Here is a 15,495-nt window from a genome sequence, read left to right as displayed (position 1 = left end):
GTTGAATCAACAATAAGCACATCGTCAACAAAGATGTTCATGCAAGTAATTTCAAATTATGTGTTTTCACACAGTTTTAAAGGGTTCCTAACTTTCAGAGTCACTAATTGTCAGTAGTTTCTACCAACTTCATGAATCTATGCAATGAATACATGGAAACAGTAGTCAGACAGTTGCTCATATTAAATTAGTTAAAATGGAATTCCACTGCCCTCATGCCTCCCAAGGACTGTCTGATGCCCATCTTGTAATAGGCTCACCAGCGGTAACCTCCAAGCACGAGAGACGATGAGAACAATAGCTGTTATTTGATGCTCAGGATACATCCTCATGATTTACAGAATGTTCTTCGCGATAAAAGATTAATACAAGTACAGAAAAATCTTGCTCGTATCAGTAAAGAGATCAGGCAAGCCTAATGAAAAGACATTCTACATCCTGAACAAACTCACAAGAGTTCCTCCTAGAAACCCCATTATATCTGTGCGTATCTCCACTACCAACACGCAAGAAGCAACATGAATGACTTATTCATCTTCTTAAGACAATTGCTGATGTTGACTGTTATCTACACATCAAGTACAGTAGTATACGCTTTTTCTGTTACAAGAATGGGGAAAAAAGAAAATTACTAACAAACAGAAACAAAAAAATAATCAGCATTCACTTTTTATTCTGATCAAGCAGTTTAATAGTATGAAGACGACTTATGAAAAAGCTTACCGATTTCTGTTGTTCAAACATGATTTTCTTGTAGAACAAATGCAATTGTTCAAAACTAAGCTCTTCCTTGTGAGCACCTATTTCCTACAATAGAAAGTAGCACGCAGTGAATTTAGCATTCCCTGAACTGCATTTGCAAAGCATACAAGCTACTCTTACCCCAGCTGCCACCCTCTCACACATTCTGCTCTACTCCAATTTCACTTGTTTTAACCACTTGGGATTTTTTTAATTTATTTATTTTTTTTTAAGAATACAAACAAGTAAACAGATTCTTGGTTTGGGAGACAGTGCTCCCAGCCCACATCTCTGGCCTTGCATTTTGTACTCTGACTCCATTTCCACTATGTTACTGAAGTGAAGTAGTGCCTCATTTAGTCATTGTTAGCTGGAGCAACAGAAGCAAGAATGTATGCTTTAAGGGTGGAGAGTTGGAAAGCAGGAAAAGGTGGGGATATTTAAAATTCCTGTAGGAATGGAAAGGACCTTCAGAAGTTATTAAGATCAGCACAAGTTGGAGTGAAGAGGTTATTACTTGATCATATTACAAAAAAAAAAATCTTTTTTTCTTATATATGAATTTTACCCTAAACATAGAACAGTTTCATATGCACTTGCACAGTATCAACACTGGAGCTCAAAACCCAATGTTGTCTTTGGTCAACTGTACAAGGAAAAGAAGGAACATTTATATCTGTATTTTCTTACAGCCTTAGATATAAGCAAAGCCAAGCTGAGAAATTAACCGATATAATTTATTCAACCGTACATGGTAAGAAGCAAAAATACAGGCAGTATCCTGAAAAAAATAACACCTATCAGATAATACCAAACAGATATAAGTTATCAGGTAATTACCGCAAATCTATCCTTCAGGAACTTCATGCTGCTCACTTTGAAGTTCACTTGGGGAAGGACAGTTTTCAGCTCTCTAAGACTGATACTGGGGAAAAAAAGAAGATTAAAAAAAAAAGATAGCACAAAGTCCACAGTTCCGCTGTTTCTAGTCAGCTACTAATATATTTTCTACCAACACAAAAATGTGACTATTGAAACATTTTGGGTAGGGCTCATCTCATATAACTGTAAACTTCTATAAACGTAACAGCTACACGTGAGCAAGCTAGACATGTTTCCTAGTCAGTGGGGAGAAACAGGCATTTCAATTAATTTGGGCATCCATATTAGGATGAAAAGAACTATGCTCCAGAGACACCCATTTCTCTCCATTAACAATTAATCAGATCTAGATGATCAGCTCAAATGCAGATGTTTACACATGGCCAGATGAACTGCAGCCTTTCTTCCATTGTTCCAGTCCCAATGAAACTGGAATACAGGCACAGAAAACATTATACAAAGGATATACCAAACAGATAAGCAGAAACAGAAAAGAAGCAGCTCCAGTTTCCGTTACCATTATAACCTTTTTCTCCAGCTGGTATTCACTTGGATGGTAAAATTGATTTGCAGCAGCAAGACTCTCCCCTTCTGCAACATCTGAACACGACCTCATCCTCCTCTCACAACCAAGTCTTCCCAGAGAGGACTGCCTTCCAGGTCCATTTACACAGACCTGCTGACCCTTTTTACAGAGTTTCAGAATGTCCAGTGATATACCAGCAACACTTCAAAAATTAAAGTTTTCTATATAACAGAAAGACGTTTCAAATAAGACACACTTATTCCAGATTTTAAGCAACACAGTGGTTACATACACCAAGTATTTAAGCAATACTTACATACAAAGTTAAATTTATTAATTGCTGCAACGCCTTCTGGCCACACATACTCTCTGGCCATACATCAGATCATGTATGATGTATACATCAAACTTCTTTTGTTGAAGGAAGACTTTGTATTAGAAACAAACCTGTGAATAGCTTATTTCTAAAACCTCAATTTCCTTCACATCTTCCAGTTTTCGCATCAACCTCAGATTTTATTCCAGTGTCCTAGGTGCCGCTGCCATAGCATCCTTCACTGCAAGCTCAGAGCAGCTCACAATATTTACTATACTTATCATCAAAATGATAAGGAGGTAGGGGAATGCTACTATGACTCCTGTGTGAACAGAGAGAGGGGTGATTTCTAAAGCAGCTGGGTGTCCAAATGCTTTAAGTGTGCCATAGGTACAGGTGAGCCAATCTAACAGCTCACTGCTGTTACAAGAAGCAACCCCAACTCCTCTCCTTGTGCACCACTCTGTTCTCCTGTTGCTATGGTCCCACAGCTTCTCCTGGTCAGCTGTGATGCTCATCAAACCTTCTGCTAACCTGATTCAACTTGCTAGGTGAGCAGAAAACTATGTGGCTGAGAGAGAGAGAGAGAGAACAAGTTTTCCACTGGCTTCATGAGGTCACCCAGCTCACCTCATGCTCAGATCAGTAACGTAGCCAGAATAAGAAAAGGGGCTGGAGTACCTGATTAGCAGCATATAGAGATTGCAGAGGAAAAGAAAAGAGTGAGACCTCATCCATTCAGCAGCACCACGCTGGTACACCAACTCAGCCATCTCCTGTCGCCCCATTTCAGCCACCCACTATTCAACTTGTCTTTGGATAGCAAAGAATGGAAATTAGGGCACATATTCTAGGACAGAGTCTCAAACTCTGGGTACTCTGGGTAGGCACTGATGTGAGGTCTCAATGCGAAAGACACAGCATCACAGCGGGACATGCAAAGGGCACAGGGACATGTCCTAGAGTGAAAGATGAGGGGCAGCAAAAGGAAGCGGGGAAGAATCAAGACAACACAGGCACAACATCCGTGGGTCCTACTGCCAATGCCCACAAAACATTAATGCAATACCAACAGTACCCAAGAAAACAAAGCTGAGGTACTCTGTTTGGACCTACAGTGCAATTCATAAGCCATTAACTCTCTGCAAACACAAGGTCAGAACAGAGTCACTTGAAAGCAACAAAAACAATTAGCACCTAGACAAAAGTAACACTTCTATTCTACAGTGTCCATGCAAGCAGCTACCCTGTGAGATATTCTCATCTCCATTGTGTAGAGAGGGAAAGAGGCAAAGCAAGAAGGAACTTCGCCAAAGTCCGTGCCAAAGCCAGATTAGAACTCAGGAAATTCCTGGCTTTCCGCCTTGTCGCCAGACCTCTGGAAAAAAACACTTCTTTTAGGAGCAAGAATGAGCACTCTGTTTGTACCACAAACACCAAGCACAAGCAATTTCCTCTGGCCAGACAAGTGCAAGCCAAAACAAAGAGCTGGGACTTCATTACCACTCGAAAAAAACTCAACCTGTGAAATGGGACTTGCCTGGAAGCCTAACCTTTACAATTAACCTCTCTAGAAACTGCAACACTAAACACAATGAAACTCAGTCCAAACTCCTTCCCTGAATTTTTCTAAAAGCATGAATCATCTATCAAGAGAACGAAAAACTGTCCTCTCCACAGTGCAAGTCCCCTTGATCCTAACCAGACTGCCTTGTAGTGATGAAACAACCCTAAAGCAGCAAATGAAACCTCTTCAGCAGACATACACTGTCAGCCACAGCTTCTCTATCCTAACATTTGCTTTCGCTTCATGATCCCTGCCAACATCTCCCCATTGCAGGGCTAGTTTTTCAAAATACATCAGGAGGTATAAGCCAATATCCAGCGAAGGATGGTACTTTCCCCTTCACCATTATGACCAGCTTAGGAAACCCCATTTTGAAATGGCATCTCAGCTCACACTGAAGCCAGCTGCACAACGCCACAGGCTGTCTGCAGAACGGTGTTATTTCCTGCAATAACACAGTCTCATTCACACAATGAAACACCAGGCTTTATTTTGCTTTTAGGAAAAGGCTTAAATGAGAGGAAATGCATGTACTTTTCTACACTGAATTACACCTGAGAATAAAATGCATGTTCCAGACAAAGAGCCAAATCATGGTAAAGCAATAGACATGGGGGAGCAGGGGTTAACATTCTTCTCAGTGTCGCATGATTTCTGGCAACTCTAAGGAGAGGTATGCAACTGAATTCATTAAAAAAAAAAAAAGTCTCCTTTGTTGTGCAAAAGCTACAAACCCACATCACACAGAGACCTGAAATGAACTACTGAAACTCAAACATACGAAGCTACACAGCACACTGGGAGCTACAAACCCAGAGGACTTCTTTCACATGAGAAGCACCATGTCAGAGGTAACTCTATGGCTTTGGTCTATTCAAGATGTGGCAGAGACAAGCCCACGTAGCCAGGCTAGTTGGGAAAAAAAAAAAAAAAAAAAAAGACAGGCAGATTCTGCCCTTGTTCCAAACCACTAACTTGGCTTCCTGCTATATCTACCCTCAAGAGTATCTTCTGTTTCCCACTGTTAAAGTAACTCTTTCACACGGTACTACTCTGTCGTACCAGTAGTCTTCCTTCTCTCCCCTAATATCCTCAGGTATCTCTGTTATCTCCTCTTCCTCTTAATGTTCTGTTCTGTTCTCCTCACAGCTCTGACCCCTGCAGGAAAGAATTCATGTTATTGCTGGGACAACCCTATCTCTGGATATATCTGACACTGCTGTCACGCCTAGTTTCAAACTAGATACCACACATACTAGCCATGTTCAGGCCCCATCAGGGCTGAAAGAAGGGAAGGCTAATCACTTAAACATCTGCCCTGGATCTTTAGCAGCCCATGTTGAACTCTGCTTATGCAGCTTCATTGTCTACTAGTCCCCAAACAAGCTTTTAAAAGCTGGTTCTGGTCTGTCTACATTAGAGTGTAGTCACTCCAAGGCAAACACACTTCAGCAATGAACGAAGAACCGGTGGCATAGCTGCACAGGAAAGCTCACAGCAGGCTACACAGTCCAAGCTGCTGGGCTCCAACTTGGCTATGAAAGGGCTAAGATCTCTATAAAGCAAGCAACCTAACATACCTGCACAGCTGAGCCAAATCTCTACAGTAAAACTAGGAGAAGACAACTCCCTTTCCTCATTCTGGCAGGGTAATTCTAGGCTAAAAGCAAAACTACTTATTTTTCATCATTTGCTTCCTCATTATACCGCGTACATGAACATGAGTGAGTGCTATGAACACACTGTGTTCAGCAAAAGGCAAACTCAAGTTGTTAAGGCAAGAGCAAATGCCATTTTCAGGGGTCTCATATTTTGTATCTTGGAGGAAGAAGTATTTATTTCTTTTCATTCCATGTTAGAATCTGCAACAAAAGTTCACTAAAAACAAACTGAACAAAGAGAGAGCTTCTTACCTATTTCTTCTAGTTTGATCAACAGAATAGATCTGCTTTCTCAGCCAGCTTGTGGAAAAGTGGGGAAAAGAGAAAAAAAAAAAAAGGTTTAATTTAAGAATTATAAAGAAAACACAGCCAATGAAATATCAAAATCCATACATGAAGTTCAACAGAAATATTTGAAAGTCATAAGATACTTCTCTTTTAATAAAGTCAAAACATTTCCAATGCAGCATCTAAGGATTCAGCCAGTTTATAGCCGTATTTGTAAATATATACTTCTCTGCCACTTAATACTGCATTTTGAAGTCACATAAACAACACAGGAAGGGGAAGGGTGGGCAGGACAGAAAAGAATAAGCAACCAGAAGCTGTAAAAATATAAGTGGATAAAGCGAGCCAAAACTTCACCTAATCTAAACTAGAGTAACTCCATCAAGTCAATCATTTATGCCAGCTGAGGCTGCTGGCTCAAAGATCTGTTAGATGCATAAAAATTAAAGGGGAGGGAGAGGGATTTAGAGAATTTTAAGGAAAATCCTCATTAGAGTGCATGTTAGTTTTAGGTGCACAGCAAATACTATTAGCAGCATTAACAGTAAATATACACACACACAATTTTGATCTAAAGGATGAACACAGCACATCATTATTAAGCTTATCCTCAGTCTCTATGGGAATCACTCTGCTACACAAACATAGCCTGGAACCCAGTAGCACTTTGTATAGCAGCTCGCTGCAATACCATAAAATAGATAAGAATAGGTAAGAATTCTTTCTCCCCAGGAACAGCAAGTAGGTAAAGACAACATCAATGTCAAAGCCACGATTTGGTTTAGGTAGCAAGTGAGGACAGGGTACATCCTCACAACAGGTAACAGCAGTGACCACAAACAAAAACGTCAGCAGTGATGAAAAGCCATCAGCTATGGAGACAGCATTAAAAGCTTGTCAACAAAACTGGCATTCTGAGCATGAGTAGTTTCACGTGCAACAACCTCAGAAGCATTAAGGGCACAGTTTAACCATCACGTGGCTGGCTGCTAAAAAGTAATCCTTAAAAATGTTCATTTTCAGCCTGGCTCTCTGAGCCAGCTGATCACATTGCCATACAATGCAATGGGTCTCATAAAAAGGAGAAACCACAAAAGTGCACCTCAGAATTATTGGGACACAGGACACATGGACATCTACTAGAGCAAGCCTACTGTGATCACGTAAGACATTTGAATTTTCCAAGAAGTAAACACACACTTACACCACATGTTCTTGTGATCTCATGAAGAGATTTTTGGTTTGCTTTGGTTTTGGTATACAAAACAAGGTAAATTGCAAGTCCACATTGGTGAATGGAGCAGAATGCAATTCCAGAGCATGTATATAGCAAAACAGACATGGAGAATTTCCATATGAGCTTTCTGTATCATATACTAACTGGAGAATAGTTGTTCTTAAGGTAACTGGCAAGCACCACTTGTTGCACCTTAAAAATTTCTTTCAGATTTTCCACTTTCAATTCCAAAGAAACATCAAGTCTCACAAAGTGAAAATATGTCCACATACCTCTCTGTGATTGCAGGTGTGGGAGCACTCATGACCTCTTGATACAAGATATTCAAGCCACACAACCATTTATCAGCATCATCTTTAGAGTCAGCTGAAAAAAATAATACGCTTTGAGAAACATCAGAACAAAATCAACACGAACCCAAGACATAACTTGTGATGTTTAGATAAACCCTAGTATACAAAGCTGCTGATTAACCTTTCTCTGATAAATCTCATTGCATAGCTTCATGTTGCTAACAATAAAACTAATTTTTAAAAGTATAAATTTGGGGGTGGGAGGGTTAATTCTGGAAGCTCTGTCAAAAAATACCTTTTAGAATTCTGCTTATCGGGGTAGGCAAGTTTCAATATCTCAGCAGAAAGACTATGAAACTACTGTTGAGCTCTTATAGTAACACAATCAAAATTCATTTTCTTATCTTCCATCTCCAAAGTGGCAAAAGCCCAGGAACCTAGATCTTGAGCAACTTGAAGTGCACAGACAAAAGAACTCAGTATGTTATAGCATAAAGCTAGTTCATTAGATTCCAAGCAACCTACAAGAAAATTGTGAAGTACTGGCTTTTGATGGACATAACCACCTCCTGTCTGTCCTAAGCATGCCTCTAAACACAGATTGTTCCAGACTAGACTTAGGCAAGAGGAACAGGAGGGAAGCAATGTACGAAACTGGTGTAGCTTACATAGAACACATTTTAATACAAGTTAAAAAAAGGCCTAAAATTCTTTACACAGCTTAACACGAGAAGCCAGGTACATCTTCCTCCCAGTCTTACAAATTGGTTTATCTCTGTATTGTTTTGTTTTAAATGTAGTTTGCCTTTCCATTTCCCAAATCAGAAGAGTCCTCCACATCATTTAACGTGATTGCATTTGGTAACGCTTCGACCCAACAGAAACAAGATGATGAACTGCGTGCTGGGTGTAGCCTTCCCTAGGGAATACTAGTTAAGCTGAAACCAATTTTGGGGGCCTTGGATGAGATGCTATCATTACAGCCTTCAGTTGGGCAAAGTCCATTTGCTTTAGCATGCTGATTCTGAAACGTCATGAAGGCATTCTTCAACTAAACCAGTTATGAAAAATTACTTTCACACAGGAGTTGTAATCTGTGCAAATATTTTTAACTGCCTTCAAAGCAAAACAGTTTCTCAAAAGATTAAGATTACATTTTATTTAAACACGCTTTCAAAAATAATCCTTTATGCCCCAAGGATGAAGCTAGAGCCCAGCCTCAGCTCCCCATGGAAATGTTTTTCAATTAGTTACAATTTTGGAAGGAACACCCACTACCACTGCCAAACCAATTCTTCTCCCAAGACAATTCTGCCCTTTATGACAGCTACCATTCCCTTCAAGTAACAATTATTTTACATTGTTTTAAGAAACCACGACAAAGCACTTTAAGAAGGAAAAGGATTTCCCCCTTAATTGAAAGTTATATCATGTTGTTCTGCAGTTCAGCATTACAGCAACATATCTCATGCTACTGAGTGTTTTCAAAGTATTGGCAGAGGCCTGGTTTTGAGAATTGCCACAGAGGAGGGACGGGGGGTTGTTAGAGGAAATCAATCTGAAGTACCCGGCACAGCTGCACTAAAGCACAGCCGCTTACTCAAAATTTTCACAGACTTCAGCCAACAATGGTAAAACTTATTTAGAGTTAAAAGCCTATAACAATGGATTAGTCACAAGTGGCCTTTAATTTCCAGTGCATCAGACTGCAAAAAAAACCTGTCTTCTAGTAGTGCAATTTATAAGTAATTAATTCCATTTAAAAAATAAAGCTACTGTTAGCATTAGAATGCTTACAAAGCACTCCTCTTTTCTCCCATCAAGATTTTGCAATGAATTTAATGATTTAAACGGAGAAGCGTGTTCCTGCGTAGGACAGCGAGAACTACCACTCCAAGTAAATCGTCTCTATGATTCTAAACCAAGGATCCATCAGAAACTTTTTAAAAGAGAAATCTCTTTGTAAACTCCACTAGTTAGAAAGTGTGTTCAGCCCGCACTGGAAGAATTTATATCCCTTTTCTTTTCAAAATCTTTGAGTTTGCGACCCTGGATAATCTCACCTGAAATAAGAAGCGCCCCAACCCTTTCCACAGATACAGGATACAACTTCCCTCTGTTTCACACACCTCTCTTCGTTTTCAATTTATCACCTTCCAATTTTATTTATGGTCTCCTAGTACTTCTTTAGAAGAGGTTTAGTATTATCAGGTGACATGCACACACATAACCCAAACTAGAACTTCATTTTTCCAAATTAGTCTGCAATTGCTCATAGGTGATAGGAAAGTTTCTGTGATACAGCTGTAGTCTAACTCTTTATGGCTATTGTTTCCAGAATCATTTTGGCCAGACTAAAAATGCCAGGGCAATATTCTGGCCACACTGAAGACAACAGCAAATCCTTCGCTGACTTTAACGAGGACAATGTCGCCTCTGCTCTTCAGTGTTGAAAACCTTACTAGAGATATTTAACCGGCAAAAGTCTACCTTGTTAGAAATGATTGAGCAAATCAGAAACTACACTCACACGATACACTATCTGAAAGCAAAACACTACAAACGCAGCAATTCACAGACGTGAAGGGCTGAGTAAAAGGTCTATCTCCAGATTTTAAACATCTGGTGCACTTCTGAACTGCAGAAGTCAAAACCATGGTATTCTTTGCATTACTGTTCCATCGATGTATTTGATACGTTCAATCAGCAGGTTTAAAGAAGAAACAAAGAAGAAAATGTACCTGCTAAGCTTAAGGTGTTGAGGACAAACTGGGTACCATAAAAAATAGTAAAGCAGTGTTCTTCTCTTTGCTTTGCTTTGCAACGCTCGAAGTCCTTTGAATTCTTCCCTGGGCGAATTTCTTTTATTTCCATCAGATCCACTGAAAGGAAACAACATTCAGTCAGTACAACTGCACTTACATACCAGCAGAGCCTGAAACAATAAGACGAACAACTCAAAGCACGCATACATACATAAAATAACTATATATATATAAACTTACAGATCTTTATTGGGCAAGAAATGCAAATTGCACCGGCTTGCAATAAATATATTACTGACTAACAGACAAGAGTAGAGGAGGACCAAAAGAAGAAGAAAAATAACTTGTCATATTTTTATCATTTCACTGTCACTGATTATTCATGGACAAAGTGTATGCACATAGCCCCTTTGGGTTACAGAAGACATGATTTCACAAATGGCATTTACTCTAAGCAAGAAATTTCCAATTGCCATGACAACTGTTCAGAGACAAAAAAGAAAAGATACAACTTCTAACTTACCCACCTAAAAATTATGCATCAGATCTTAGATAGTCAGGTAACCTTGTCAGCTAGTCAGCTAGTATACTCACTGGCACTTATAAGAAAAATATTTAAAGTAGGAATATAAAGAGAAATCCAGCCTAATAATTAAAATGTTTGTGAGTTTTTTCCTGGTCAACTCCAGAGAGATATCTGTCATTTAACAGAACCTGCTGTATCACTTTCAACTTGCTGCTTTCTACAGAACACAGGTACATATTAGAGCATAGCAGAATGGGAACACTGCACAAGCGCACATTTTCTCAAGTCAGCTCCCTTTTTATCAAACCCTTGCTACATGGCCTGCATAACTGTAGCGAGACAGCACTGAAATAGAAATATGTGCACTCTCAAGATAAGATACTTATTAGAAAACTGAGGAAGTGGTTTTGTTCTGCCTGTGGACCAGACAAACAGCTCTTCCCACTTCTGGACAGTCTTGACTTACGAGCTACAGGATGAAGAGTGAAGAAAAACATTTCATGGCTGCTCTTGAAATGTGTTTATCAGACCTAGCAAGATCCAAGAAAAATAGCTGAGGGTTTCTGTCCATGCATTTAAGAATGCCGCAATATAAAAACCCTGTTTTAAATGAGTACCTCATCAGTAACAGAACAGTTAATAACATAATGAAAAAGCAACTCTGCTGCCAACGGAGGGGGAGCTGAACACTGATTAAAGCTTCGGCCTGTCTAACGCTGGGTTTCTATGATGCCAACACAGAAGGGAGGTAGAGACAAGCAAGTAAGTTCATCAGTAAAATCCTGATAATGAAACATTAATTCATCTTGGAATTTCTTATTCTCTGCAAAGTATCCCAGGCCAAACTTTCCACCAGACACTCCTTTCTCCCAGTCGTTGAACAACTTACCTTAGGAAAATGGGACCTCAAAGGTTAATCTGAACTAATCCTAGGGCACAAGCATCTTTCTTAAACTAATTCTTCCAAGTGTAATTACCTTCAAGATAGAGCTCTTAATGTCTCAACCTCCGTGTCTCAGTCACCCTCTCAAACCATGAAAACCTAAGATCTCCTAAGATTTAAATCTAGGTCCTAAGATCTAGGTCCTAATCTTAGGTCCTAAGATCTGAATCTCCTAAGACTGGCCAAGGCCCCTAAATTTAGATGCAAACTTCTAAAATAAATTCATGACATGACTATAAATTACCAGCAACCAAAAGCTCCTACTGGTGACTCTGATCCCCTTACCATCCAGCGCCTCACTTAGATTCCTAGTGGTGTATCCAAATGTCCATCCCAAAATGCCACCACCTGAAAAAGATGATCTAAGCCCACCAATTGATGTCAATATCAGCAGAGAAGAATCAGGATGCAGAGATAGAAAGTACCCAGACGGAGAGGGAAGGAGGTTACATGGCTGCAATAAACGGCATGGGACTGCGCAGCATGCTGGCTCATTCTAATCGTGGGCAAGAGCAACCCCAGTCACCTCTTCCGCTCTCCCTTCACCCAACAAATCCCAGCTGAAAAAACACAGTTTTAACTTCAAAGTGAAGCACATCTTTCATTTGAGACTCCTATAAATCCACACGTATGAACGCCACACCACAAAGACCCCCTCAAAGTATAAACTATAAGCAGCGATAAAACAGATTTCACAACCTGCATTGCTGTTGCCATTTCAAGTGGCTCTTACCTCATACTGACCTCTGAAACAAACACACAAACTTACTCAATGTCTCCCCTCAGTTACATATACTCACTACAGTTCTTTTCTTTGCATTACAACCTTTCAACCCTACCATCCCATTCTCCTGCGTGAACATACGTGTCTATACATATAAGCATGAGGATTTTTGTATGCACAGGGTTCACACTGGTAACCATATTGTTGTTTCACCGACTGGTCTTGGAAAAAGAGATTACTATGCCCTAATTGCTAAACATTCAGTAAACAGAGGAATGGTTCAGGAAGAGAACAAAATTGGGGGGGGTGGGGGGTGGAGAGACAGAATCTATTTCTATAAAAAACCCTCAAATTTCAAATTGTACATTCCTATACTTTGCAGGCAACATATTATATATTTCCTACAAACTTCTGGCAAGACATCACTATGTTTACTTAAATAATATATGAAACGGATGTACAAAACACAAGTTTCATTAAACATTCTTTAGATTTTTACAGAAAGACAGACATAATACATTTTATAGTTTCAGAAAATGAATAGAAACTACCTGCATATATTTTAATGACATTTTATAGTGTCGTTTACGACGTATTATCCTACATTATTGAAAGAAAAGCCAAGGCAAAAAATCAGAGGGGGAAAAGAGAGGCATGCACAACAAGCATAAATTTTGGTCTCGTGCTAAGCTCTGCTGTCTCCCCAGGTAGTCTGGAGTCACGCCGCACCCTCCACATGACGCCCAGTAAGTCCAGAATAGCAGATCCAATTGAACCGAGAAAGGAACAGGCCAGGAAAAGCTGCAACGTGTTTCAGACTCAGATTAGTAAATCAACTGTTCCAACTTAGCTGTTACGCAGTTACTGTGAACTTTTTATAGCACAATCTGTCACTGAACAATTAAAATGTAACTTCATGCCTGTGCCAGAACTACAAGCACAGAGCCTCGGACACTCTGTCTTCTCACTGCCTTGAAGTACGGGAGCCTTCCTCCTTCTCAATCCCATGTGCAAATTGCAGAGCCGTATCCTGACCTGGCTTCACAGACAGCTGTTCCTGGGGCCTGATACACCCGAAAAAAGCACAGACTTGGACATACACAGCTTGCAGTGTCAGATCAAATCCAATACGCTTGCAGGTGCGATTTCCATAAAATAGTGCAAGAAGATTAATGCGTTTCCCCAGGAAACATAAATCAAAGTATGCCCTGTAGAGAACTCGACTCACACCTAGCAAGACAAGGACACTCCCAATGCGTTCGGTCCCTAGCCAAACAGTTTAGAAGTCTAGTGCCACTCTAAAAACCCTACAATACTAGTTTACATTTCATCCATTCTTTTATGTGGTTATTTCCACAGGTTAAAAGGATCTCCCTGGCAGCCTCATCAGTCACCTATTGATTCTGACAACTCCCTCAAGTGGCTCTTTAACGAGACCGGACTCCAAGGCACCTTCAATTACCGTCCTGTTTTCAGGCTCTGATCTGGACATGCAGTGTTCGTGGCAGTTCAGAGCCTGAAGCTGCTGAACTTCAGCTCCTGCTGTTGTGTGTTGTTCGGCAAATCAGTTAATTCAATGGATCATTGCTCTGCTACATAGCTACTTTCCAAAGACTGCACAGATTAATTGCTCAGTGCCTTCCAGAGCTCCTGGTAGAGCTCTTTACTGCCATAAACTTAACAATAAACTTTTAATCCCCTACGTCTCCACTGATCTCCATTCAAATAACCTGGCAGTAGTGATCACATTTAGTCACACACTTAGAGGTATGAATTGTTGTTACCTTTCCTTCAGTTACACGTAGAGGCAGATGGAAAAACAGAGCTTGGATTCCACTACAGTAGGTGCTGTGCAAGCCAAGCAGAAGACAAGACATAAAGTAAGCACAGGTAGAGAATGACGTAAACAGGAGAACTGCAAAAAACATTACATTGTTGTACACAAAACCACCGTGCTCCTCATTCCAGAAGAGGAGAACAAAACAGCACTGCTATTCAAAGGGAGAAGTTCTGCCTGGCAAAGCTGGAAAGTCAGGCAGATTGTATATGAATGGGCTAAGTCAGAAAACCTTAGAGGCTGTCGACCTAGCAAGGTATCCTTGACAGAAAAGTCTTGATAAACAGTGTAAAAGTTCAGCTGAGACTGGCATGGTGGGCTACAGAGTTTTGTAAGATAAGGCTCCTGATTCGAAGTCCCCAGGAGTCTTTCAGTGTCTGTGGCCACAAACTATGCTTGGATCAGAGCTCAGAGTTATGTACTTAATGGAGGAGAAGAAAAAGCCTACAGAGAGATTCAAAGGAGGCTTACAAAGTCAGAAATCAGGCCATGAGCATTATTTACTTCAGCAGGTATTTTCAATAAGTCTCAAGAAGGCTAAAGGGAAACTACTGGCAATGTCTCAGAGAGGAAAATAAGGGACTCTGATCACCTAAATGCTGTGGACCAAGACACGGGGTGGGCATTCTCTATACAAATATATTCGCATTTTCATGGATGTATATATATAGCGACATTCTGCACTTAAGAACCAGTTTTCAGAATCCATGTTTTTTTCAACAATTTGCATTACAAAATATTCCAAAGAAGGTTTCCTTTCAGAAAGGCAGAAACTGCCCCATGCAACGCAGGCTATGTGCAAATGAGCGCCCAGTGAATGAAGAAAGCCTTTAGTATCCTTTTGCAAATGTACTTCACGGTGGTTAGTGAGGACAATGGTTTTGTTCTCACTTCTGCAGAATTAAAGATTAATAAGCTCATACAAACAGTGAAATTTAGCGAGACATTCAGTGGCACAAGGCATTCGTTACAGGTAAGCCACAAAATTATCTGAAAACACAGTTACAAGGATGGAACATGAGAAACAGTGCGGTGCATCTTGAGAAAGCACACATGACTACCTTTCCAAGGGGTCCTCTGGGGATTTAGCTGTGTGACTGACAAAAGCTTTAGAGAAGTGCACCTTGTAAACCCACAGGTTTTTAAGTAATCAGGTCACACAGAGCTGTCATGTACAGTAACAACAAAT

The 15,495-nt window shown here is 40.2% G+C and overlaps 1 protein-coding gene across 2 annotated transcripts in view; it reads right to left on the bottom strand.

Moving 5' to 3' along the window:
• Positions 1-15,495, bottom strand: part of PLCG2 (phospholipase C gamma 2) — a 66,858-nt gene that overhangs the window by 35,596 nt on the left and 15,767 nt on the right. Inside the window, exons 1-6 of one of the 2 annotated variants that reach the window (XM_087739291.1) lie at positions 10,804-10,945; positions 10,253-10,393; positions 7,491-7,584; positions 5,946-5,993; positions 1,582-1,666; positions 724-807 (exon numbers count right to left, since the gene is read on the bottom strand). In XM_087739291.1, the coding sequence (XP_087595417.1) occupies positions 724-807; positions 1,582-1,666; positions 5,946-5,993; positions 7,491-7,584; positions 10,253-10,385 (444 nt within the window). In that variant the 5' untranslated portion in view covers positions 10,386-10,393; positions 10,804-10,945. Of the gene's footprint in view, positions 1-723; positions 808-1,581; positions 1,667-5,945; positions 5,994-7,490; positions 7,585-10,252; positions 10,394-10,803; positions 10,946-15,495 lie in introns of those variants that run through there. The other variant, XM_087739290.1, reaches the window with a different exon arrangement.

The sequence above is a fragment of the Nipponia nippon genome, unplaced genomic scaffold (genome assembly GCF_047370975.1).
Source record: "Nipponia nippon isolate SJK-2023a ecotype South Korea unplaced genomic scaffold, ASM4737097v1 scaffold_7, whole genome shotgun sequence".
Taxonomy (NCBI): domain Eukaryota; kingdom Metazoa; phylum Chordata; class Aves; order Pelecaniformes; family Threskiornithidae; genus Nipponia; species Nipponia nippon.
The sequence above is the reverse complement of the archived record's forward strand: the minus strand, read 5'-3'. Positions and strand labels throughout refer to the sequence as shown.